Source organism: Pezoporus wallicus, unplaced genomic scaffold, assembly GCF_028554395.1.
Source record: "Pezoporus wallicus isolate ANWC-B61680 ecotype Strahan unplaced genomic scaffold, APGP_CSIRO_Pwel_v1 contig_6275, whole genome shotgun sequence".
In the NCBI taxonomy this organism is placed as follows: Eukaryota; Metazoa; Chordata; class Aves; order Psittaciformes; family Psittacidae; genus Pezoporus; species Pezoporus wallicus.
In genome coordinates this window covers 1,185,552-1,213,048 of record NW_026636901.1, presented here as the reverse complement: position 1 = coordinate 1,213,048, position 27,497 = coordinate 1,185,552, and the positions used below count along the sequence as shown (strand labels likewise).

General features: G+C 34.8%; 1 protein-coding gene across 6 annotated transcripts in view; it reads left to right on the top strand.

Annotated features, from left to right (window-relative positions):
• The window catches only part of VPS13A (vacuolar protein sorting 13 homolog A), a 107,732-nt gene that overhangs the window by 59,479 nt on the left and 20,756 nt on the right, over positions 1–27,497 (top strand). For 3 of the 6 annotated variants that reach the window (XM_057402128.1, XM_057402129.1, XM_057402132.1), the window contains exons 26-49: positions 618–778; positions 1,938–2,041; positions 3,008–3,302; positions 4,559–4,954; positions 5,729–5,833; positions 5,931–6,077; positions 9,057–9,095; positions 11,202–11,330; positions 11,801–11,934; positions 13,114–13,243; positions 13,543–13,778; positions 15,786–15,939; positions 16,767–16,913; positions 17,509–17,590; positions 18,887–18,956; positions 19,477–19,582; positions 21,724–21,837; positions 24,355–24,500; positions 24,620–24,701; positions 25,658–25,771; positions 26,215–26,290; positions 26,394–26,557; positions 26,863–26,908; positions 27,168–27,291. In XM_057402128.1, the coding sequence (XP_057258111.1) occupies positions 618–778; positions 1,938–2,041; positions 3,008–3,302; positions 4,559–4,954; positions 5,729–5,833; positions 5,931–6,077; positions 9,057–9,095; positions 11,202–11,330; positions 11,801–11,934; positions 13,114–13,243; positions 13,543–13,778; positions 15,786–15,939; positions 16,767–16,913; positions 17,509–17,590; positions 18,887–18,956; positions 19,477–19,582; positions 21,724–21,837; positions 24,355–24,500; positions 24,620–24,701; positions 25,658–25,771; positions 26,215–26,290; positions 26,394–26,557; positions 26,863–26,908; positions 27,168–27,291 (3,301 nt within the window). The remainder of the gene's footprint in view (positions 1–617; positions 779–1,937; positions 2,042–3,007; positions 3,303–4,558; positions 4,955–5,728; positions 5,834–5,930; positions 6,078–9,056; positions 9,096–11,201; positions 11,331–11,800; positions 11,935–13,113; positions 13,244–13,542; positions 13,779–15,785; positions 15,940–16,766; positions 16,914–17,508; positions 17,591–18,886; positions 18,957–19,476; positions 19,583–21,723; positions 21,838–24,354; positions 24,501–24,619; positions 24,702–25,657; positions 25,772–26,214; positions 26,291–26,393; positions 26,558–26,862; positions 26,909–27,167; positions 27,292–27,497) is intronic. The other 3 variants (XM_057402133.1, XM_057402131.1, XM_057402130.1) reach the window with 1 other exon arrangement.

Here is a 27,497-nt window from a genome sequence, read left to right as displayed (position 1 = left end):
CTGCAGTGAAGTATTTGTTTGCATTCAAAAGTTAATGCAAAATTAAGCTACCTCAGTTTTTATTTTTTGTAGAATTGAGGCCTTGTATGGATATATGAGTGTTCATAAGGTTACTTTTAAAGGGGATCTTTAGAAGAAAAGATTTTTTTTTTTTAAAATTCAAGTAAAACACAGTTAAAAAAGTAACATCTAGTTTTAATGTAAATGTGTTAAATATTTTAAGTTGGTTTATCGTAATAATTGACAGGTTTTTCAAAACTGATTTTCACAAATGGTCTTGACCGTATTATGTATTAGTTGAATTGTTTGCACAGTGTGTCTGAACTGTACCTTGTTAAAAACCCATTACATCTTGTAAACATTTCTTTTTAGGCACTACTTTTATTTGTAGTGACAAAACCCACTTGACTCTTTTTTTCCTCTGGTGAAAAAAAGTCTTTGCTGTTTCTTAGGAGCACTGCAAAATTGGCATATTAAAAGTGGTGATTGTACATTTTCATTTGCTTTACTTTTTTTAATAGATTGATACAGAAAATTCTACTGAATGTGCATTTCTAGCTTTCAGATGTATGTTATGCTTCTTTTGAGTCTTTTATTTCTCATCTTATAAATTCTAGGTCCACATAATCATTCCACTGTGGAAAAGATTCCATTGACAAAAGTGGGTCGATGTATTTACAGAGTGAGACATGATGAATCGGGTGTTGAAAGGGCCATTGTCTGTCAAATTGATACTGTTGAAGGAAGCAAGATGATAACTATACGTTCTCCTATTCAGGTTATTATATTTACATACATCATAATTTTGTTATTATTCTAATTTTTAATGAATAAAAATGATCCTGTAGTCATTAAATAAACATTAAAAAGTGCTTCAAAAGCTTACTTAAACAATTCCTGTAACATAGCTCTTGTGTATTATAAGGTAGTTCAGAAGAGATTTTCAAGAATAAAAAGCTTTTCCAAAGTGACAAAGGCAGGGGCTGGGGTGGGAGTGAAAATGGACCTGATTTTAGATCAGGATAATTCATCAGTTATGTCTTAAAATGCTAGCTGTGATTGCAGTCTTGTTGACCTATTTGCTTTGTATGAAGTGATCAAACTTCTCTTAACCTTACGTTGATTCTGCAACATAAGGTTAGTCTGTCAGATTTTTTTTTTTTCTTCATTCTCTATGATTGAGACATGAATTTCAAATGAGGAACAAGTCAGCTAAGAGTGTGTATGTCTGTTTTTGATTCAGTAGTGTTAGATACATGGTTTGTATGTAGTTTACAAGTACAGGGAGGATCCAGGTATTAGTGCTTTATAGTGGTAGTGTCCCTGTTTTGTATCACTTACAGCTTTTGGCTGGAGTGGTTTATGACTTGGTTAATAATCAGGTTTACTGTTTTATACTTACCTAAATTAATATTTTTTCCCCAGAGCTAATAATACCATTAAAATAACCATAAAGTAAAAACCCTAATGTTTGCAAAGAACAAGAGCACTCTGTACCCCCTGAATTATGATTGCTGATGGTTTAACCTTGAAGTACAGACTTTACTTACCTTGTGGATTTTTGACCCGCCACAGCCTTGTATCTAATACAATTTTTAGGAGAAATTTCTTTGAAAATTTATGATATAGTTCAGATCTACTTGTATTTAGTTTTAAAGGGCTTTATGCTTCTCCTTAAAAAAATGTTACAGCTAATATATTCATTTTATAATTAAAATGTATTTATTTTATGATTAAAATATAGCATTAAACTGCACAACCAAATTATTAAGGAGATCTGCTGTTATTGGGGACAATTCTTTTGAAATACCTGATCTGGAATGGTAAATGGGTAAGAAGAAAAATAAGAGACTACTTATTCTGTCCTCTGTTAGGTTTAAACCACTTATCCTTCCAGTTTTTCCTAATGCATGTTGCTGGATTTTTGTTTCATTTAGATAAGGAATCATTTTTCAATCCCGTTAAATATTTTTGAGGAAGGAAGATGTATAGGGACTGCTTCACCAGAAAATGAATTCAACATACCATTGTCCTCTTACAGGTACTTTGTTGCATTGTTCTTTTATCATGGAATATGTTTATAGATTGTTGATTATTGTATCGATACAATTACACTAAAAAAGTTTTCTGTTTGGTACCTAATACTGTAATTGTATTGTCATTATTAGCTATGATCTTCTCGAAGCATCTCTATATAATTCTTGAATTGGAAGTCTTTTGAAATCCGTTTTACTGGACAACTTAAATTAACCAAGTTACTTTAAGTATCCAAGCCCAGGTGCTGCTTGTGATTGTTACTCACACAGTACAGACTTTTTTCTTAGAGGAGTGATGTCTAGCGATGCATTACAGCTTCTTTTTTAAAAAAAAAACCACAACGGACTTCTTTTGTTATTTGTGATTCTGAAGTAAAAAATTGAAACTAATACACAAACTCTATCACAGTTGTGAAAAAAGACTTGTCAACCTTAGAAAGACTTGGCTTCCAGAACATCTACACTATTAGCACCTTCAAGCTAATACCCACTTGGAACTGCAGTGAGTTTGTGTGTACAATTTAGCTGAACTGTCACCAACTTTTAGGCACATAAGTTTGCTTTGATTTTTTTTTTTTTTAATGATTATGGAGACTTTCTTTCTGTTTTCCCACAAATACTTTCCCTCCTTTTTTTTTTTTTTAAGATGACAGCTGTTTGTCTTTTTTTTTAAATAACCTGCACTTTACTGTGGATAATATAAGTTAGTAAGTATCTCTGATTACCTGTATTTTATTTAATAAGGGTTAGTGACCTTCTAAATTCATTGCACAGATATATAGACGAGTTCAACTAGGCGCATGTAAACATTTCTCATAGTAAACTTTTCATTCAGGAAATGTTTACTAACAAAATGAATTACTGTCAGAAATCTTCCAAAATCCAAATAATCATAGAATGTATGTTGCATAGGACTTTTTCTTAAATGAAAAATTCAATGTCAAGTGTTTAAAAACCATTTTCATTTACAGATCCATACTGAGTTTGCAACCACAAGCCAATGAAAATGGAGTGGATGGAGAATATGATATGTGTGAAGGAATTACATTTGATGAAATTATGAAAAATGTTGACAGTTTATTACAAAGGAAATGTCAGTCTGTGAGGTCAAGTAATCACTCACTTATCATCAATATTGTTCCTGTAAAAGACATGTTGACAACTTCATTATGCACAGATCAGTGGGATTTTCCATATGTTGTTCATTTATGGCCTTCTCTTCTTCTCCGCAATCTTCTTCCTTATCAAATAACTTACTCTCTAGAGGTAATTCTTTAATATTTATTTTTTTTGTGATGCTTCCCACCTGTGATATGAAAGCTCACAAGGTGGTTGAAATGTGTTTATAAATTTATATGAAAAGATAGGGCTTCTGGTAGAGTAGTTGTGAAGCAAGTTTACAGATCTTGTAAGGGCAAGTCTCTATTACAGAAACGAAACAGTGCCAGAATGTGAAAAGTGGTGGTATTAATCATTAGTAATAAGTATTATTTTAAATACGTATGTGAAGTAAAACTTACGCTGTACAAATTTAGTCCTGTGAGTCACTTCCTGTTGCTCAAGTGCAGCTTGAACCTAATTAAACAGTATAGTTTTTACTTTGAATTATGACTGCATCAAGTGACATAAGTGGGTCAGCCTAAAGTAGCATTTTACATGCTGTCACTGAATTTTAGCAGTAGTATGCTTTTAGCAAATTCTCAAAGGCGTGCCTTTTTGCCAGGTTTCTGGCTTGAATTGCAGCCTACTGCCAGACTTTGTTCTTTTCAGACAAAATTAAATTATTAGATGCACTTTTGACTGTTAATAGTCATTCATTCCGGGTGAGAAGCCAGTCCCAAGTAAAACGCTTAAAACATTTACAGTGTGGACATTGGTTCCTCAGCATTAAATATGTCGTTCTGTGGATCTGCTATGGTTGTATCCCACTACCTGCTGGTCTAGACATAGGATAATAGAGATATAGGTGGAAGACAGTGAACCACTTTTTTTTTTTTTTCTCCAAGATGGTCATAATATTTAGTATATGGACTCAAATAGTAGAATTTAATAAAGAATTTTGCTGCAAATACACAATTACTAGAGCTAGAGACTGTGGTCTCTGCCAAATGTGTGGTAGTAACAGGCTCTTTTCTGTCTCAAGGTATCTCTCTTACAAATGTAAATTTAGGGAAAGAAATACTGAGTTGAGGAAATTATGTTAGTATTTAAGCATGTTTATGTATTTGAGTTTGGTGACTCTGTTGTGTGTTAAATTTTGAGGACTATGCATCAGATTGTTTTGGTATTTTTTTTTTTTTTGCTTTATTTCAGTGTCAGGGTAGCTGTTTAATTGTGTGTCCTGGTTTTCGGACATAGTATGTATCATAATTAAATAGTGTAATAAGCATTTTAAAAATTTGCTTAAGTATATTGTGTTTCAGTTTTCAAAGCCAGCTAGAAAGTAAAAGTTGATATGAATTTTGAGTGACTCATTTAAATGTACACTGTTGTTTTTTGTTTGTTTTTTTTTTAAAAAAAAGGGAAATGGGAACAAGTATGACACTCTACAAGAGGGATGTTCAGCTCAGATACATAATGCAGTCTTGGATCAAACAAAACTAGATTTACAGTTACTTAACTATCTTGATCAAAATTGGAAAAGTGAGTACCATATAAAAAGCAATCTACCTGAAATCAGCTTTACGACGTTTTACTGCATCACGGAGTTGGATAAAACTGAACTGGATATTGCTGTCCACGTGATCTACACAACTGGGCAGATGGTTATAGAGATTCACAGTCCGTACTGGATGGTGAATAAAACTGGTCGAATGCTGCAGTACAAAGCTGATGGTATTCACCGCAAGCATCCTCCAGATTACAAAAAGCCACTCCTTTTCTCTTTCCAGCCCAAAAACTTCTTCCAAAATAACAAGGTATTATATTTTGTAAAACCTGACAGCTCCGTAGTACCATGTTGTTGTATGAAAGCATTTTTACACTTTGGAAGTTATCTACACTATGCTGTGATCTCTAAAGATCATGAAAGCTACCGTATCTGTCTAAACTCGTATTTTAAATAAGCGTGTTGTCAGATATACTAAAGATGGGAAATGTGCATTATCAAAGGCATTGTTAAGAAGGAGACTGTCGTCTTTGAGAGTAACAAAATTAACTTTATTCCATTTAAACTGTGTCAAGAAGTGATCCTCATTCCACATAAGACTTTAGAAGTTGTGTAAGAAATGTAAAGCTGTGGTACTTGAAAATGGATCCTTGCAATGTGGTTGTTAGATTTGGTGAAAGTTGGTAGTAAGCTAAGGTTAAGATGCAGTTTACCATTTGAGTTCGCTATGTGAGTTTTTTAATGCTGATTACTGATGGATGAATGATACAAGAAAGATTACATGACCGAGATTTTCATTGTGAATAGGTTTTGGAAAGGATACTTACGTGGTTGTTTCCTCAGCAGTATCTTACAGTTTTAATTCTTATTCCACATAGGTTGTAACTAAGGGTGGTAGAAAATCTTGGATTTACTCAATAGAGTATCTTTGTGAGACTATACTGACAGTTGTTGCGTCTTGAATAGGAACACCAGTATTTCCAGGATTCACTTATATTTGTGTTTATATACACACTTACTTTGTGTATGATTTTAAATGTTAGTGTCTGTAAATTGAAAATTAATTCAGGGTGCTTCTTCCTAGGTGCAACTTATGGTAACTGACAGTGAACTGTCTGATCAGTTTTCACTGGACACAGTTGGAAGCCATGGTTCTGTGAAATGCAAGAGTCATAAAAAAGATTATCATGTGAGTTAAATTCATCTTTCAAATTCATTAGTCTCAGAAGATATAAATGAGATAAGAAAAGGACAGCATACTTCTAACAATGTCTTTCTGTTTACAGGTTGGTGTCACCATAGACAACAGCAGTTTTAATATTACTAGAATTGTAACTTTCACCCCGTTTTTTATGATCTCAAATAGAAGCAAATACACTTTGGAAGTAGCTGAAGAAGGAAAGGAAAAGTGGATTCCTATTGTTTTACAACAGGTAAACTTATAAAGGAACCTATTAAAAAAATGAATTGGATTGAATACTCACTGATGGAGAATTAGCCATACAGTGTTCAATGAGTGTCTGAATATATTGTATTTATTCAGTGAATTACCTGTGTCCTGTTACTTTTTTTCAATGTTGATTTTGGACATACTGTAAAGCTGGTTTACATTGTAATTGGAATGTTTCTGTTACCTGCATTATAAGTAATAAGAGAAAAAGACCTATACTGTCAGGTTATTATCTCGCTCTGCACAGGAAGTTCTGTTCAGTTTTTGCAGTAGTGCCTGACAGAGTGGTTTGGTTGACGTCCTACATGTGATGCCACTTTTATGTAGCAAGAAAATTCCTCTTGTTGATCAGTTCAGATGCTCCAAACTGTTGTTCTGGGACTAGTCTCACTGTTGGTTTTTAATGCTTAATGCATACTTTCTAAAGATGTATCACTGGCCCCTAAGCCAAGTGGTGTGGAAATGGCTTTTGGGCTTTCATTTATCCCACAGAGGTCTGGAGTGTTTAAGACAGGGCATGCAGATTGGCTCTTTGCACTGGGGTGCAATTATGTTTTGTATGTGTGGTGAGTTTTGAGGCATCATGCCTTCCTTTTTGACGTGTAGGAAGAACAATGCATGTTTTGGGGTACTGTTGAAGGTCTATGAAAGCAGAAAGTGATCCATACTGCCTTCTGGGAAGAGTGAAATCTCCCTCCTTTCCTTCCAATGTGTCTCGAAGAGAGTGTATCTAAAGCAGAGACAAAAGTTTAGCCTATCAGATGGTGCAGTTGGAGGTTTTCTTGCATTTCTGTAGTATTGTAGGTACTCCAAATGATTATCAAAAATGCTTTCAAACTAAAATACCAAAGTTAAAGGAGTATTTTAAATCAGATTCGTAATCAGATCTTTCTGTTACGTTTTTGATGCTTTCAACACATGGTCCTTGTGTATTTTGTATGTAATTATTATAGAAGAGAAATACTGTTTAAATATCATTATTTCAATTTATGATTGTGATACAACTTCACTTGCTTTCTGCAGTCATTTTTCCATTGTGATTTTTAAGTGTACACAGTGATGTTTAGATCTTGAAGGCTCTTAAGTCAGTTCAGCTTCCCGTAATATTTATAATTATTTTAAAATAAGATTCTTTGCTTTTACTCACAGATAGGCTGTTAGCCATAAGCCTACACATGTATTCTGTTTCTTCTGAACCAAACATTCATTTGACTGTACATAGTTTTTTGGGTTCCTTACATGCCTGATGACTCATATAGCTCATTGATAAAGCTGTGAAATGACGAAGGTTCTCATGTAGTGGGATGGGCCACTTCATATCTGATTTCTTATTTTTGAGAAAATATAGTCCGATTTTATTAGTTCTTGGGTTTGTGGTTTGTATTTGATAAAGAGCTGTTACCAGAATAAACTGAATTATTTTACAAGCACTTTTGAAATTTTGTGAAAAGAACTGTTCAGAGGTAATAGTTTTGAAAGTTTAAATACGTTGCTACATGTATAATCTGTGGTTTTTCTGTGTTGGTTGTTTTGTTAATATCCTTGCAAAATATCCTGATTTGTCCCACAAGCATCATTGTTTTTCAGGTGTTTCATAATTGTATTAATTGATTTTGGTCTCCTTTCAGTTATCAAGTATCAAAGGAGGACTTTGTAAATTTTAGGAGTGCTGATAAACTTTTGAAAGATTAGATGTGTTAATTTATCAAATGGAGTAGCAGAAGTCAACAGAGGAATCTGTATCCCCTCCTAAATGATTCCAGACTTCACTTCCAGAATTGCTTGCCTTTTCACATGGTGTAGATATTTTCCCTTTTGATAAACAGTCTAAAAACCTGTGTTAATGACAGTTAAGTCTGCCAGGGTTGTCCATTTGTAACCCAGTTGCTCAATCCAGTATATTTGTTATCTCTTCTAAAGTTAGGTAGAGTCTGGCCACTATTGCTCTATCTTGGAGCATTGAGGACAGATTTCCAGAAACCAAGTTACCATCTGATCTTCTTAAGATATGGAACTGCTATCCAGCTAGCCTAGATTTATTTATTTATTTATTTAATTCCTGTGAAATTTTTTTGTGTTTCTCACATTATGCTATTACATTTGATTAATCTTCAAGAAAACCCAAGCTTGTTGAAATGTTAATTCGTATCTCAGTTTGCTACCTTTTCCCCTCCATTCTATTTTTGTCATTTTAAGCAGAGTATTTCCTTCTGCTATTACCTTTTATCCACTTTTCTTTCTTGGTGACAGGTAGACTGTCTTCTCGGGGTGGGGGTGGGGGTGGGGAAGCAATTATTACGTAGATCTCATTTGCTCGTGGACATATTCCATGTCTGGAAAACAGTCTATCAGAATCTTTAATTACTGTTTTTAGAAAAATTTGTTCTTCACAAGGCTGTAACAGAAGTCCTTGGATGGTGATTAGTATGAAATGACTTGCTAAGGATAGTCCTTTGAATTAGGTATAGTGCAAGTGAGTTGACCAGCATGAATCCTTAGAGAAAGAAAGAAAACATTGCCAAAGGCTTTACATGAGACTACTGTTAAATATAAACATCCTATTATGGAATGGAGGTTGTTGTAGAAATACAGTATCCAGTGAAGTGCTTAGCAGATAATGTGGTAAAACATTTGGAAACAGCATAATTTTGTGACACATTCTGTGGCTAAAGATCATTGCAAAAAAATATCGTTTAGTTCTCTCTGGTTGATTCTGTAACTTTTTATTTAGCCAATTCTTTTATTTTGGTTTTGATTATAAACTTTCGTTTACTGTTGACTGAATCCCCTTGAATTTTCTTTCGGCTCTCTAAATTTCTATGTTGAGACTGACTTACTGTGTTTTATGCTAGTTTACAACAGAACTCTGAATTTCCTTTGTCTGTAGGATTACATGTTGGTGTAGATCATCTTCAATCTTGCTGTTTAACTATATTTTTTTCCTTTGTCTTCCTGCTTCCTGTGGTGTGAGAAACAATGGGAAAAGGAACTTAGTGGCATGGTAAGTTGGTGAACTAGTCTTTCACCACTGGAGATTGAATTCTAGGATTCAGATGCAGTTTAATATAAACATCACATTTCTTAAACTGTGTCTGAGAAAGATGCTCCTAAAGTGTTGGATGTTGCAGCTGAACAGTGTGTAATACAAGAAAAGTGGTCTACCTACTCAGAATTTGGCTCTTGCTGATTGAGAATTGTTGTTAATCATAGCTTGCTACTCTGGCAGAACCCTCATAATCAATAGGAAACTTTTCATTAGTTACAATTAAAACTTTTGTCTTCCCTGCCTCCTCATTTTATCCGCTTGTGTAAACTGTTTAAAAAGAGATTGTCTGAGGGATTTTTAAACCAAGAAGGGCTGTGACTTCAGTCAGATGTCACTAGCAGAATGTACTCTCTGATTTAGCTGCCTAATGCTTAGAATTATAGAATCATAGAATAGTTAGGGTTGGAAAGAACCTTAAGATCATCTAGTTCCAACCTCCCTGCCATGGGCAGGGACACCTCACACTAAACCATCTCACCCAAAGCTTTGTCCAGCCTGGCCTTGGACACTGCCAGGGATGGAGCATTCACAACTTCCCTGGGCAACCCATTCCAGTGTCTCACCCCCGTAACAAGAAAGAATTTCTTCCTTATATCCAGTCTAAGCTTCCCCTGTTTAAGTTTGAGCCCGTTACCCCTTGTCCTGTCACTACAGTCCGTAATGGAGAGTTCCTCCCCAGCATCCCTATAGGCCCCCTTTAGATACTGGAAGGCTGCTATGAGGTCTCCACGCAGCCTTCTCTTCTCCAGGCTCAACAGCCCCAACTTCCTCAGCCTGTCTCATATGGGAGGTGCTCCAGCCCCCTGATCTTCCTCGTGGCCCTCCTCTGGACTTGTTCCAACACTTCCATGTCCTTTTTATGTTGAGGACACCAGAACTGCACACAATACTGCAAGTGAGGTCTTACAAGAGCAGAGTAGAGGGGCAGGATCACCTCCTTTGACCTGCTGGTCACGTTCCTTTTGATGCAGCCTGGGATACGGTTGGCTTTCTGGGCTGCAAGCGCACACTGAAGCTGGCTCATGTTCATTTTCTCATCAACCAACACCCCCAAGTCCTTCTCCACAGGGCTGCTCTGAATCGCTTCTCTGCCCAGCATCTGAATCCCAACTCTGCCTGGCATTGCTCCGACCCAGGTGTAGGACCTTGCACTTGTCATGGTTAAACTTCATGAGGTTGGCATCAGTGCACCTCTCAAGCATACCAAGTTCCCTCTGGATGGCATTTCTTTCCTCCAGCATTTCAACCGAACTACACAGCTTGGTGTCATCGGCAAACTTGCTGAGAGCGCACTCAATCCCATTGTCCATGTTGGCAACAAAGATGTTGAGCAGTATCTGTCCCAACACTGATCCCTGAGGGACACCACTCGTTACTGGTCTCCAGTTCGTCATTGAGCCATTGACTACAACTCTTTGCATGCAGCCATCCATGTTTCATACTTTATTTATATGTTTTATACCCATGTGTGTGTATATATGTGTGTATGGAGATATATATATACATATATATAGTATTTGAAAGAATAGCTGGTACACTGATGTCCTGCATACTCAAGTTATATGGTATATTATGCTGTTATCCCCTTTTGTCATTGATTGTCACTACAAGTTTGATACATAATTTATATTTATTTGGCAAGATGTTTTGTTGATTGCTGTTGCTGTTTGGTTTGGTTTTTGGAGCGTTTTTTGTTTGCCTTTTTGAACAAGTTTGTCTGTTTTGGTGGTGTAGCTATGCTCATCTTTATCCTCTGGTTTGCAAATACATTATCCATTTTAAATCTACTTCTTCACATGGATATGAAGTCTTACTGTTTTCATTTTTATCTCCTTAACTCTTTTGCATCTTCACTGTAGTCTGAATTAGTTTTTACTTCCTTTCAATTTACTGTGTTCAGGTAAGTATTATTACCTTAGTGTTTTCAATAGTGTTTCTGATCCAACTCACTATACTTTTGGGTAGAATTTTAGTAGATAAACTTTGGGCTAAAGTGAATTTTGTTTAACATCTAGTTTATTTTCCCACTTACTTTAAAATACCTGTTTGGTTTTTTTTTAGTGCATTCCCTTTTGGCCTGAAAACGATGCCAACAAACTGCTTGTTAGAGTCGAAAATTCTAATGTCCTCCCAAAGAAGATAAATTTTGATAAGCAGGAAAACTGCCTGCTACTGCATTTGGACAACAAGGTAATAGTTGCTTTGAGAAATCAGATAAAACAACATAACTGCTTCATTTCTATTCTCAGAACTTTCTGTCTTCCCATACAATCAGCTATTGAAAAAAAATGCTGGGGAAAAGATTATGTATTTGCAGCTGTATTGTTGTCACCCTCATACTCACTTTCCGGAGTGTATACATATGGATACAAGTAGGCTAAGAAGTATTTCACATTAGTTCTAAAGTAACATGAAGTTACTTGTCAAAGAAACTGTAACTCAACTGAATTTACTTCTGTGTTGCATATGGTCTCATCTAGCAGTAATTCTAAAATATGTGAATGTTTTTAAAAGTAGAATGTTTTGGAATGAATGGTTGAAGATTCCTCTACTACCAGCCTAAATTTTGACAGTACAGAACTTATTTCTATTTAAATTACATTTGCTTTATTAGAAATGAATTCCATTGTTAATTACTTTATAATTTTTGTATCTGATAGCTTGGAGGAATTACAGTGGATGTTAACCTGACTGAACATTCTACGGTGATTACCTTTGCTAATTACCATGATGGTGCAGCTCCATTTCTGTTAATAAACCACACTAAAGAGGAAATCATTGAGTATGGACAAAGGTATGTAAGAATTTTAGAGTAGATGTCTGCAGAGAGCATTGTGAACTGTTATTTCATGTATTTTAAGTATGCCTATTTCTAAAGATGCCCTAAATTTATCAAAGCAGTAAAAAAATAAATCTGTTTTTCTAAATTGAAGAGAATGAATAGTTAACAGAGCAGTATTATTTAGTGCTAGATGTCTGTTTCTACAAGTAAAAAAGCTGTTTTGTGAACTAAGGAGCCTCTCTGTTCTCTTTTTATATGAATTTTTGGCCTTGTCCTTTACATTGATTTACATTCCTGATAGGGGCAACTACCTGGATTTTGGGCATCCCTAGTGTAAATTTAATAAGTAATTTATGTAATTTAAATAATTAAGTAATTTTTTAGTATATGTAACTTTTGTAATTAACTCTGAGGAATAGAATATTTTAGTTGGAAGGGGCCTACAGTGGTTATCTAGTCCAACTGCCTGACCAATTCAGGGCTGACCCAAAGTTATAGCATGTTGTTAAGGGCATTGTCCAAATGCCTCTGAAACCACTGACAGGTGTGGGCATTGACCACCTCTCTGTGGTGTATGAGGTTAGTCCACTCTTGGTAAAGAAGTGCTTCCTTATGTCCAGTCCTGGCACAGCTTCAAACCATTCCCACATGTGCTATCATTGGATCCCAGTGAGAAGAGATTAGCAGTTTGCTTTCCACTTCGCCTCCTGGGGTAGGCTTCTTTCAGAGAGATGTAGAAGCAGTTCTGACAGTTTTTAACTCTATGTGAGGGAGAATGGAGTTTAAAATCTGTCAGCAAACATCTCCTGCATCCATATACTAAACACTGCACTTTTTCCCTTCAGCAAATCATATAGGAGAAAAAATAATGAGTTTTCCTTTCAGCTTGTAAGCTCCACTGTCTTTTTTCTCTACTGTTTCCCTTGTTAATCACAAGTGGGGAAGAAAATAAGTAGTTACAATCTACTGTGTATACTTTATTGATGAAGTATATATATGTATTTTGAAGTATAAATACTGGTTTTATTATTTATTACTGAGAATGATTTTGTGTGTTGTTTTTTATGCAGAATGTTTTAATTTTCATTATTTAAAAAAAAGCTGTTGAAATGCTAGAATATAGATATCACGGACACAGAAAAAGATTATTGACGTTTTAATTTTATGTTTAATTTTTAACTTTTGTTCTAGTTCCCTTAGTGAATTGGAAGACTGTCTTCAGCCAAATAAGGCAGTACTGTATACTTGGGTGGACCCAGCAGGATCTAGAAAATTGAAATGGAAATGTGGAAATAGAATTGAGGAAATCACCCCGAAAGAGGTACATTATCTAAATTGCCTTTTAATGCTAATTTAATATGTTTTTCATCAGTGTATGTATGAAATTCTATATACAATGAGTATGACAGTAACAACATTGTTTTCTGGACCTTGTGCCAGTATCGTCTTCAGTTCAAAAGTGTTTGTGTGTGAGACTGTTGTAAAACTTCCTAATTTAATTATTTCCCTGCACCTCTAAAAAAAAATATCACCTATTATCATGCTAAGACTTCTAGATTTGCTTGTGTAGTAGTAGAATGATGAATAGAGTTATAAAGAATTTTCTTCTCTTGTTCATAGGACAAAATGGAAACACTCAGCCTGGACTGTAGAAAAGTGGTCTATTTAGTGTCATTTTTTGAAGGTTTGCAGCGCATTGTCCTGATCACTGATAATGTGAATGTATTTAAATTGGCTTATGAAAGTGTAAAAGCAGAACTAGCAGAGCAAGAAATTGTTCTGTCTTTGCAAGATGTTGGAATTTCGTTAGTAAATAATTATACAAAGCAGGAGGTGTCATACATTGGAATTACAAGGTAACTTATTTTGTGTCTGTCTAAAATTTTTTAACTTCACAGAATTAAATTTTGAAATTTTGGATGTGATTGAAGAGGAAAAAGAGGTCTGGGTGAGGGTATTTAGAACTAAATAATCATGTTTTCTTGTTGTAAAGAGAAATATTTTCACTCTTTTATATTAATGTGTATGCTTTCTGTAACTGGATGTATGTGGTTTTGCTACACAGAATCGAAACTCTGGCAAAACTCCCAGTAGATTGAAAAGAAGTATTTCCTGTCCATGTATTTTGGGGAATCATAGTAGAGTTTTAAGAAATAAGGTCTGTGGGTAGTTTGTGTCAGTGGAGTTTTAGGTCTTTATTAGAGAAACAAGTGCTGAATTCTGTGTTGAAAATTCTGATGCAGTAGCGGCTTGCAGCTCTTTTTAATTTTGATTGAGAAACTATGGTGACTCCAAGGCTCTAATACTTTAGGTTTTTACTATAACATCTCAGAGGGAAGCAGAAAAGAAACTATGTAATGCTTGAGACATACTTCTATATATTCATAGCCATGAAGTTGCTAGAGTGAGGGTTTTTTTCCTCTTGATTCTTTGCGTCACACTTCAAAACAAGCAAAAATCTCCACATACATGTTTACTCATTCACATCTCTTATTTGCAACTAAAATCTCGATCCTTGCCCTCACCTGCGAAACTGAGCTCTGATAAATATCTAGACAGTTGAAACACTCCATTAAAAGTGGCAGCCAACTCCCTAGGTTCAAAGTAGTGTTGAGATTTCACTGAATCTGTTTTTGTAAGCAGTCATCCATAGTCAGTAGTCTAGCAACACTTACTGTTTTCTTAAAACCTGAGTGGGTATCAAACTCCTGAAAGCTCTTTTTAAAGGCAAGAGATTATTCCCTGGTTTCAGTGAAGAAAACCCTGTATTTCAAAACGTTCCCATTTCTGACTGTGTTGTTACAGAAAGAACAGGTTTTGTTTGTATCAAACGATGCAGAAACAAGTTTCACATGGTAGTTCTGGCATCATATTGTGGGGTTGGGTGAAGAGGAAAATAAGGGAAAATTCCCAGCAATTTCAAGGTAGTACTCTATTTTGTAGCTGTTGTTTTGCCCTTTCGCTCATCTTTTTTTTTTTTTTTTTTTGGGGGGAATGGGTGGTGATTCTGCCATTGATGTATTGATGCAGACAGACATGTAGCTAAAAGCGATTGGATTAGGGAGCCGTGTCTGGACGTCTGTGTGTATGGGCTATAGAGTAACTTGTGGAAAGGGGAAACAGCCTGCACCTGTCTGATAGTGCTGGTTTGTGCCCTATTGTGTGCCTTTGGGTGAAATCAGACACGAGCTTCTTACAGCAGGAGTGGAATTAAGCAGAAAGAGTCTAGTGCCATCTAAGAATGGTTAATCTTTTTTATGATTTATTCATAATAGAATTAAGAGACAAAAGAACTGATTTTGGGGATACAGTTTAAAAAAAAAAACCCAAAACCAAACAAAAAAGCCCACAAAAAAACAACAAACCCGCAAAGAATAAAAATAACCCAAACCACAAACCCATAGAATTGGTAGAGGATACATGTATACCAAAATCACCATCTATTGATTTAGAGAGAAAAAGTGAAGGAGCTAGCCATCAAAAATAAGAGGCAGTTCAAGAGGCATTTCATCTCAACTTGTTCACAATTTCACAATTTTTACTATTCATTGTAGAAGAATAACGGCTGGCAGTGCTGTTGAAACTGAGCTTTCTGATTAAGTGTCCTTACATGCCCATTTTCATTAAAGCAGGGAGATATGCTATTAACTTTTGGGTTTTTGCATTGTATTGGAGAGACTGGCTTCCACTTAGTACCAAGAAGGCAGTGGGTGCCTTGGGTCACTTTTATCTACTACAGTAGTTCTTTATGATGTAGTTTCTCATTCTGAAGTTATAACCTATTAAAAGCTATGGTATGGTAGGTGAAACTTGTTTTGAAATAGCTAATCATTCTCTGTTGGTCCTTTGTTTTGTTTTCAAAGTTCTGATGTGGTTTGGGAAACAAAACCGAAGAAGAAGTCAAGATGGAGACCAATGAGTGTTAAGCAGACTGATAAATTAGAACAAGAATTCAAAGATTACAGTGAGCTAACTCCATCAGAAAATAAGATTATTGAGCTGGAATCAAATGTTTTGGTAATACTAATAGTTTTCTATTGTTTTTCATGTATACACAGAAAAAAGATAATGTGTCAGTTTTGCTATCTTTGAAGAAACTTCCAGTGAAAATTGAGATTTACCTAATCCATTTGAAAACCCTCTTTATCTCTGTGTAGAAAAAAAAATCTTTGGAAAAAAACTCCAGAAATGTTGGAAAGCTCATCATAGACTTTGTTGTTAGCATCTGTCTTTGAAGTTGAAGTGTAACATTTTTGCAGAGACTAAATATCCTTAAAGCTGTAGTAAAGAAGCTTTGCATTTGGTTCGTTATACTGGAAAGGCGGGCAGAATGCTAGTCTTAAGTCTGTTTGGTTTAGTGCAAAATCTTTTCAAGTGCGTTATTGTGGGATAAATCAACTGTGTCATTCAACTACATAAATATTAAAAGATCCCAGAAAATATTCTGTAATGTAGAAGCACGTTATGCTCCAAATGCTGCTGTCCTTATCTCTAGATAAGTTATAGAAACCTCCAACAGAATTCCAATGAGTAAATGGTAAATGAGCCATTTTTTATCTGTTGTTGACCATTATGTTATATTACTCTGCCTTTTCTCTAGAAAGCCATATATTAAACTGCAGTCCCCCAAATAATGCAGTATTTTGTAGTTTTATTTCTATTGAAATTTATGGCAAAATTAGATCATTGTAAATAAAGTTATGACATCGAACTTAAAAGCTGCAAAACTTTTTCTGCTATCTTTACAATGTTAATGAAATGAACAGTGCACACTTTACAGTATATTTTAAAAAGCAGTCTTTTGAAACACATAGCATTCTAAATTTTCTTCAATAATACAATAGGTGTGTTTAACTCCTAATGGAATGAATATGAAAATTCAACAACCACATGAGATTCCTATTAGAAGGAATTATCTGCCAGCTTTAAAAGTAGAATACAGCTCATCTGCACATCAGAAATCTGTCAGAATTCAGATCTACAGGATACAGGTGAGTTTTGTAGAAAAAAAAAAACAGTGTCTTTTTTATTAAGAAAAAGCAACTTCCATGGAAACTTGGATTTGGCTTTAGAGTTGTTTGGATTTTTTTATGTTTTGGATTTAATTGTATTCATCGGCTTTTGCATCACTGCTTCTAAATCTTTGTAAATATTACTTACATGGTTTTGGGGAAAAAAAAAATAGAGACAGCTATGGCTGTTTAGGAAAAACATTTACCATTCATCTTCCATGCTTTTTCTTACGGCTTTTCTTTATAACCAGCAAAAAATAGAATCATAGAATCATAGGTATGATAGGTATGGTTTCTTGTTCTGCATATGTTAAGTTGTTAAAACCAAATCCTTCACAAAAATTCTGTGGAGCATTTATTATTACCACTGACTTATAGAAGCATTTCTAGATTGTTGGGATTGGATGATTCAATTTTTAAGAGATCTTTTGAACCACAACAGCAGCTTTTTTTGGTTTTCCTGGTTTTAAGTTGGTGGAATACTACAGGTAATGTTCGTAATTCTTGATTTTGAAATATTTCACTATTGAAAAGCTAACATGCTGCGACTTGTGCTGTCCTTACCCCCTATTAGATACAAAACCAGATTCCTGGAGCCATATTTCCCTTTGTGTTCTATCCTATTAAACCTCCAAAGTCCATCACCTTGGATTCAGGTTTGTTTCGAGTTTAACATAATCCATACTTATGAAATGACAAGATAACTTGCTTGTACTGAATTTGTCAGTTTTATCAGATGAAGTTTTTAAAAGCTTACTCACTACAGATAACAGATAATAACGTTAGAGATAGAGAAGCAGCTTGCTTTACAAAGAAGAGATACAGAAAACAGTCAGAAGAAAACAAATTTTTTTCTATCCTTCTATATCATACCTTTTAAGCACATATTCTTGACACACTAATTCAGTTCTCTTGGAGAGTGTAATTTGAAAGTTTATCAACTTTAAAAGGGACTCTTACTGGTTGCATTCAGACCACAACTGAAACTTAATGCTGACTAATATGGAAGAGTTGCCTGTTGAAAACAAGTGATCAAATTTTTGCTTATCCTAATGGTAGTGAATCTGTTGCACCATTTCTGTATAACATGCCTTTGGAGTTCTGGGGCAATGAAGATTCACTTTTCATCTATAGTAATCTGATTTTCCCTACTGCCCTAAATAAATTGTTTACCTTAATTATGTTGGGGTTTGGGTATTTTGAGGTGTTTTTTTTTTTTGCTTGCATGCAGTAGACAACCTAGTAACCTATCTGAAATAATCTTAACTAATAAGAAATGTGTGCTGGTCTAAGCTGAGAATTGCTATGTGAAGCATCATTTATAAGCTCTGTACATGGCAAATTATATTTTGCCTATTTTGTATATAGCTTTAAGACTTCTCCATTGCTTGGAGCATAAAGCTTAATGTCAGTGTACTATGTGATCAGATACAATTTTTCATTAACTTGTTAAGTGCAAGGTCACTTGGAAAACCAGAGTAATGTCAAAAGGGATTATGAATTGCAACAGAATACTGCTATGAATTCTCTACAGAAGATAATAAACTGTTAGGTGTTTGTTCTAAATACAGTCAATTTCAAATTACAGTGCATAAATTTGCAGATTATTTATTTATTTTTAGTTCTTGTATCAGGCATTGCAAACTCTTATTCCATGACTAGGGAAAGGCTATAAATCTAAGATCAACATTAATTTTTAAATGCAAAATGGCACCTTTTCATAGATCAGTGAAATGCAGTTTTGATGTTTCATTTCATTCTTGTCTTCCTGTTTCTTTCTATTCCTGCTCTTTTCCTGTATTTGTTTGCCAGTCATATCCATTATTATGATTCTACATTACAGGATTGAGAAAATCCTGAACATGTATGACATTTTCGTATTTTAAAAAAAATGAAGGTATTCTATCATATAAAAATCTATGCTGATCTCCTCTTGTTTTACAACTTTATAGCACCAAAACCATTTACTGATGTCAGTATTGTCATGAGAACTGCAGGACATTCAGAAATATCTCATATTAAGTAAGTGTTTTGACATGTTCCATCTTTTCTGCTATTGATTGTGTTTAATGAAGCTTTAAAATTAAAATTGTTACGAGGGTGAATGCAATGCTAGATAGTTTTACACCAACTCTTTCTCAGAAAGATCAGAGCACTTAGAGATAAAAGTCAGCCCCCTCTATTATACACATAATTGCAGAGTAAAGCAAGGATTTTAAAGTGTCTTTTTAATGCAGATTTTTAGTCTTAATTTGATAAAAACAGTGTTATATACAGTTTTAAATGCTGCTACTTGACTAAAATAGTTCTGGTTATAGGAAATGCATTTATCTTACACCACTATGGGGAGCCTTCTTTCCACCATCAATGGTGAATCTCTCAAAAAAACCCCAACAACAAAACCAAACCAAACAAAAAAAAATCCACCCTAATAAACCAAAAAAACCTGAATTCAATATATGTGTCCTGAATACTTTAGATTAAGTTTTGTATGTTACACATTTTTGCAAAAGACCTTAACTGGGTTTTATTTCATGTGTAGGTATTTTAAGGTCCTGATTCAAGAGATGGATCTCAGATTAGACCTTGGCTTCCTATATGCCCTGGTTGAATTCTTTACACGCACTGATGTGCTGAGTGACCAACAGGTAGAAACATTTTGTTGTTTAAAGATTTCTAAAGTTTGTAATTATGAAACTTGTCTTTTAAAAAATTAAAAAAACCCTTAGTCTTTTGTGTTTATAATACTGATTATTTGCTGTATCTGGGGCCAGTAGGCACCTGGGAGTTTTTTAAGAGTTACAGTTGGCAGAGGCAAACAGTAAATTCTTTCTTGTATCTTCATTTTACATCATAGGCAAAGAAGGCTTCAGAACCTTCTGAAAAAAAAAATGAAACTAGTGCTGTAGATTACTTGGTCTTACTAATGCCTGAAGGAAGGATCAGGTAATTAAGATGGGAAAGAAGTGAAAATAATGCTTTTTTCCTTAATGTAGCTTATTCAAAAAAGTAAAAATTAAATCTTGGAAAATTCTGGCCAGGAAACTGAAACGTATCTGCCCATGAGACCAAGAGAATGTAAAAGTAATTGAGAGAGAGGTTGATCAGAAAATGAAAAGTGTCTGTGGCAGTTTTATGCAAAATTATTAACTTGGAAGATGAAATAGTTGACATGTTGATACTGAGAGGAAAGGGCAGTGGGAGTTTATTATTGTATAGGGATAATGGGAGGAGTTTGTGCATAGCAACAGTAGACATAAACTAAATAGAGTAATACAAATTGCAAGGTAGTCTGCTTGGGAAATAATAATAAAAACTCCAGGTACAACCATAAAGCAACAGAGGAGCCAGAGTTTCTTGGATTCACTAAAGAAAACCAAAAAGTCGATAAGCTGAATAGATGTAATGCAGTTATGATGTATATTGGGCTTGGTGTTCCTGTTAAGAGTGCTGAAATTTGAATGCCAGTACGCAACCAACATAATAAGTTATTTAGCAGAAAGTGTATTGGTTTTGTCTGTATCTCAGAAATGGTGCGATTGAAAAATGACCCAGAAATATTTGCATAAAAGACCTGCCTGGATGAGTAGAACAGAGAAGGTCCTTTCTGATGGGGTGTTAAAAGCTAGTTTTAGTATGTCAGACGAAGGGTATGCTGGAAGCGTAACTTTGCTTGTATTTCCCCATATCTACACATTGGAGATTAAGAAAGTATTACTGCTCAGGGTTTATACTAAAATAAGGAGGAAACATTAAAAATTTGCTCCAGAAAATGAGAAGGAAGTGTGGAACAAGTGTGGAAATACGTAATCTAAACCGGTAGTTTCCAGCAGCGTTCTAGGACATTCAGTCTGTTAAATCTGCTTTACACCAGGTGTACCAGTGAATTCTAGATCATTGCGGTAGTTTGAAGAATTTACCTGAATTTTCAATGTATGGTTTTGTAGTGGAAAAGATACTTTTTTTTTTTTTTTTTATCCCCTCCCAGTGGAATGATAAGTTAAGCATTGTTAGCTGAACCACTGAATCCCGAAATTAGTGGAGGCCCTCCTCTGCACTTTGTTTTTAATGGATTTGCAAGGCATGGTTTTAGGATTTCATCCCTACTTAATATTTAGTGCTCTGTTTTGCTTGTTTAAGTAGAAAGGTGGTACCTGGATTTACTGTTCCGATAGGACCTGTCACATTACTTCAGATACAACTTCTTTGACTAGTTAAGTCTTTTCTGACTATAACTTCAGAATTGTTGTTATTTTAAAGTTGGTTTTTGGTTTTGTTTTTGTACATGATCAGTTCTTCAAAAGCTGTTCTAAAGGAGCGAGCTCTGTCTTTCGAAGGAAAGAAAAGAAAAGGGGCTACGTGGTGGTCTTCTGTGTCTGTAATAGTCTAATTTCTATATAATAGAAAGCAGTCTTTAGTCTATTTTTTTGTATTTAAAAACCTACACATTATGTGTTTAGAAGGGTATATATGTATGTCCTTTGCTTGACCCAGATAAAAAACAGACTTTACTAGAAAATATTTGGTATTTGAACTTTCATAAAAATATTTTTTTAACTTTTTTTTTTACTATTAAATACATGTATCTTGTCCCTTTATACGTATGTTTCCTCCTGTTTGTATAAAAAAAGTCCTCTAAAATGCTAGCTCCTTAAGTAAAAAAAATAAGATACGAGAGTATAAGTAGTACTGGTCAATGAGTAGCATCTCAGTGACAGATACATATTTGTCATGGTAGTTTTATATAATCCAAATTTTAAATTAATGTTTTTTGAAAATGCATTCACAGCTAGAACTTTTCAGAAAGGATGTTGAATCTCTTCAAGAAGAACTGATGAGTGTATCATCAATGGATACGTCACAAATCAGCTTGTATGAATACTTTCATATCTCTCCAATTAAGGTATAACTTTTCACTGTACAGACTGTGTTTTCGCTCTTAACTAAAGCTTTAATTAAAGAAAACCGTATCCCGGGCTGCATCAAAAGGAGCATGACCAGCAGGTCCAAGGATATGATCCTGCCCCTCTACTCTGCTCTCGTGAGACCTCACTTGCAGTATTGTGTGCAGTTGTGGTGTCCTTAACATAAAAAGGACATGGAAGTGTTGGAACAAGTCCAGAGGAGGGCCACGAGGATGATCAGGGGGCTGGAGCACCTCCTGTATGAAGATAGGCTGAGAAAGTTGGCTCTGTTCATCCTGGAGAAGAGAAGGCTGCGTGGAGACCTCATAGCAGCCTTCCAGTATCTGAAGGGGGCCTATAAGGATGCCTGGGAGGGACTCTTCATTAGGGACTGTAGTGATAGGACAAGGGGTAACGGGTTAAAACGGGAAGTTTAGACTGGATATAAGAGGAAGTTCTTTACTGTAAGGGTGGTGAGGCACTGGAATGGGTTGCCTAAGGAAGTTGTGAATGCTCCATCCCTGTCGGTGTTCAGGACCAGGTTGGACAGAGCCTTGGGTGTCATGGTTTAGTGTGAGGTGTCCCTCACATGGCAGGGTGATTGGAACTAGATGATCTTAAGGTCCTTTACAGCCCTAGCTATTCTGTGATTCTGTGATTTTTTTTTTTTTTTTTTGTCTCATGCAGGATAGTAGGCACTGGAAATGAAGAAACATTAGAGGGTGAACTATTTGAGCTTTTTAGGGTCCCTTCCAACCCAAACTATTCTATGGTTGATGATCAAAAATAAAACAAAACTGTTCTGGAGTAGCCCATCTATTGCTACCGTTTACTTATATGGTTAATAGTATTTATTAAATATTTACATGAGTAGTTCATTACTTCATTTCTATCCACAACTTTCTTCATATACAGTAATTCTTTTTATTATTTAAAATGATAGTTGCAAATTTATATTTATATTTGCAAAATGCTATAGTTTGTCTGGGCAGTGTGTTTTGGATTGGGTTATGAGGCAAATTCTAAAAGCTATATGCAGCCAGAGTAACTGTGCAATGACTTTTTCTGATTTATTGTTACTGGAAAAGCAGTTTTGGGTAAAGTCTACTTTTGGATATTTCTCCATTCCTGTAAACACTCAGTCCAGCTGTTGATTAGTATGTGCATACTTACAGGGAAACCAGAGTCTTTTTGCCCAAATCTAGCTCTCATGCATTTTTTAGCTTACTTGTCCTCATTATTTTTTTTTATTCTTGTTAAAACTGTGATGGTACATTGTAGGCTTTATAGCACTTCTTAATAGAAGAATCTTCCTTCCATCCCATGGGAATGGGATCAAAGAATGATTTGGCTTTCACCTTTTTACAGTATTTATTGAGATGTTAGAATTGCTCTAGTTGTGGAACAGGAAAATGCTTGGGTAGCTTTACATAAATGGCTTAGCCTAATGCATTCCAAGTGTACTTAGTAGCTGTTTCATTGTATCTTCATTTAGGTGTTCACAGCTATGTCTCCAGTTGTTTTACTACAAAAACTGCTCAGAACTTGAACAAAAGCAAAATGCCCTTTATGTCTTAAGATAACAAAGTGAACACTTTGTATCAAAGAAGATAAGCTTTTATCTTTGAATGTATTCTGTCACATTTAACAAAAAAGATGACAGGGAGGACGCAGAATGGAATTAGTAGGCTTCAGGTTCTAATAAAATATTAGTCTTTAAAGGTTATAAAGTCAATATAGAGCTGTGAATTAAGTGCCAGTGATTCCGCAATATGAGCTATATATCTTCAAGATGAGCTACAGTTAAGCTCTGTTATACTGTTAATGAATGACACATAGTGTTGTCTTCAGAGAAATGGAAACAGGTGTAACTTCTTTTCATCTGATTTTGAAAACTGCTGAATATGCTTGTGCACTATAGAGCCCTTTGAGAATTTTTTCTGAGTATTATTCTCTTTTGAGATTGTCCTCTTAATTCCTGTGAAACAAATACTTCAGTTACTTCAGGTCTGCGCAGGTGGGTTTTTCTTGTATACATATCCCACTTGTATAGGTACCTCACAAGTAAAACTTATGTTAATATTGAATTCTTTTTAGGCTTTTGTTTCTCTTTCTTTCTTGAACACCATGCTACGTTATCGTTTTCAGCCTGCTTTGAATTTTGTTATTACTTATGAAAACAAAATATTTTGGAAACAAGCTAATATAACCTAAATTATAGCTGAAAGACTCTGGAGACCTTGTCTGAAAACATGAGTAAGCAATTTCAACTTGTTTTCTTAAAGGTAGTTCCAGTTATTCAGTTTGACTTTAAATATCAGTGGGGTTTTTTTTGTTTTGTTTTTTATTGCCCTACATGGTGTATTTCTGTTCTCTATTACAAAGTCAGTCTGGTTTCAGTTAACATTGAGATAAAATATTCCTATCTTTAAATTGCCTAAGAGATTATAAAGGTATAAATACAATACTTCTAATAACTAACCATATTATTTCCCAATCTCATTTTTATCCTTTAGTTACACTTAAGCTTTTCACTCAGTACGGGTGGCGAAGACAGTAACAAAGAAGAAAGAAAGAAAGAATTGATACCACTTCAGTCCTTGAATCTCCTGCTGAAGAGTATAGGGGCCACCCTCACAGATGTGCAAGATGTTGTCTTCAAGTAGGTTAAAAATATTATTATAAAGATTACTTCCAAAGACTAAATCAATATTACGTATGTTAGATTTTATTTTGCTCTGCTTAATAAGGACTTTTTGGTTTTGTTTTTTTTTTTTTTAGGTTGGCATTCTTTGAACTCAGCTATCACTTCTGTACTACACAACAGCTCCAATCAGCAGTTGTAAGGCATTATTCGAAACAGGTTAGCACAAGTAAATTTCAGTATGTCAGCATATTTGTTTTGAAAGTGCTGCTGTATGCTTTGGTTCTATGAAAATAAAATTACTTTCAGCCTTAAATGTTTGTCCAAAGGTTAAATGCACAAACACATAGAAAACAATCGCTCATGCATGAGTTGAATTCTATTACATTTACTTTGAGGGCAAGTACTTTTTCTGAATTATGACTAGGGGAAGAGTGGCATGGCTAACAAAACAACTTGGTGAAAAGGGAAGTGGAAGCAAACATAGTGCCACTCTGACAGAGTAGAATTGGCACCAAAACATTGATGCTTTTTCTTGGACATTAGTAGTCTATGAATTCTGATCCCTCTTTGGCCCTTGCATACTTTTCAGGTCCTGTCATCCAGTGGAGGCAATCTAGCAGAGAGATGCTTTTGTATAATGGAATTAGTCCTCTTCTATCCATCCATCAGTAATTATAAGGGATTCTTTGGATGTACTAGTTAGGTGCTCTGTCCATCTGTAAAGGAGAAAAAGACCTACAAAGGGCTTTAACTAGTGACCAAATTATCTGTTGTTCTCTGGCCCTTTCTTTTAGTGGTCGGAATATTTGAAATCTTGAATTGCACTTCATATAGATACAGATGTGATGTTTTGCAGTGACAATCAAAATTTTCTCAGCATATCCAATCAGACCAAGCTTTGTCCGGTAGCATGAGAAAAGTCTAGGTAATGTGTTTGCTTTGTAAAATCTTGAGAACATTAATGTCAGTTATATGCTTGTGAGAAGTAATGTTTATTTGGCTGACTTAATATGATTTACTCACTGGAAGATACTTTCCAATGCAACTACTTTTTCCAAGTAAATTTTAGGGTTTCATAGTGTTTTGCTTTTCAAAAATCTCAGTATACATAGTTTGTCTTTGGTTTAATGTAATTTCTGAAATATTTTTATTGATCACCATTTTTATTACAGGCTATTAAACAGATGTATGTTCTTATTCTTGGCCTTGATGTCTTGGGTAATCCATTTGGATTCATAAGAGGCTTGTCTGAAGGAGTAGAAGCATTCTTCTATGAACCTTACCAGGTAAAAATCTCCTGCCTTATGAAATGTAAGACAAGGAAATAGATACGAAATAGATTGAAAATGTGGATATATTAATGCCTTTTCTGTTTTTAAGTTTAGATTAGAATTGAAAACTTAAAGTGCCAGGAAAAGTTACTGGAATGCTCAAGTGAGATAAAAACAAGACAGTAGCCCATTTAACTTAATTCACAAAAGACTTATTTTAAAATAAATCTGCTCTTTTCAATTTGCCTTAAAATAAGTGGACATCAGGGAATGAATTAGTGTTCTAAAAAGTCTTTCTTTTTCTCACAGGTGCTCTTGTGGTCACTTTGACATTTTATCACTTTGTCTCATGTTTGTGCTGTCTTTGTTAGATATAATTACAATGAGAACATAATACGCATTACACACTTTCCAATATTATTTGAATCTTAACATAAATGCATCCTTTTTTCTCCTAGGGAGCCATCCAGGGTCCTGAAGAATTTGTAGAAGGAATGGCGCTAGGATTCAAAGCACTTGTAGGGGGAGCTGTTGGTAAGCTTCAGCATTATCATGGTAGTATACTTAATAGTAAGCAATCTAGGTGAGCTCTTGTAAATTGTATTGGCATTTTAATTTTTTTTTTGTTTTCCAATAGGTGGATTAGCTGGTGCTGCATCAAGAATCACTGGTGCTATGGCAAAAGGAGTAGCTGCGATAACTATGGATGAGGATTACCAGCAGAAAAGGAGAGAAGCCATGAATAAACAGCCCACTGGTCTGAGAGAGGGTATCACTCGTGGAGGAAAAGGATTAGTTTCTGTAAGAAGAAAAAGTTAAAAGATTAATGAATTTTATTCGGGCAAGAGTAACAAATACAGAGGCTGATATAGTTACCCTTTATTTTAATTCTTTTTTTGCAAATATATGACCACAATTAAGTGATAAATAAAAAGATGTGAGGACAGAAGAGAAGGTAAGAACTGTGAAGCAGCTGCTGCTCATTCTGTTAACTTGTAGTGAATTTTAGAATACGTCAAAAAATGTATTTTGAGGCTACTCAGTGAAGAAAAATGAAAACTATCATCTGAAAGCATATTTATAATGTCTTTCATTTCTCTTGGCAGGGTTTTGTCAGTGGCATAACAGGAATAGTTACGAAACCCATAAGAGGTAAGTTTAGGTCTTCTGATACATTATCTGTTCATGTTGTGGTAAATTCTTGACACTTGATGGGACATAAATCTTAAGTTATAAAACTCTGTCAAGGTTTACTTTTTTGTATTGACTTCTAGTTAAAATGTTGTTTACATGAAATTTGTGTGGAGGAGACTGTGATTGTATATTAAGTAATTAAATGGTAATTAAGTTTGCTAAGATTGTAATAAAACTTCAGTGCTTTATAATTATTTTCTGCATTTAATTGTTTTAGGAGCTCAGAAAGAAGGAGCAGCTGGTTTTTTCAAAGGTGTTGGAAAAGGCTTAGTGGGAGCAGTAGCTAGGCCTACTGGAGGAATCATAGACATGGCAAGCAGCACATTTCAGGGTATTAAGAAGTAAGTAAAATAAATGTGAAGAATGACATACAGCATGAAAAGACAATAGTCGTTGCAGCAGTGCATTATGTCTTTTTATCACTTTTGTGTCAGTGTTCCTGGATCTTTCAACTTCGTCATTAATAAAGATGAGTTAGGAAAAAACCTTAGCATATTCTTATTGATACAATAAATAGGTGGCTCTTTAAAAACACACACTTGATAGC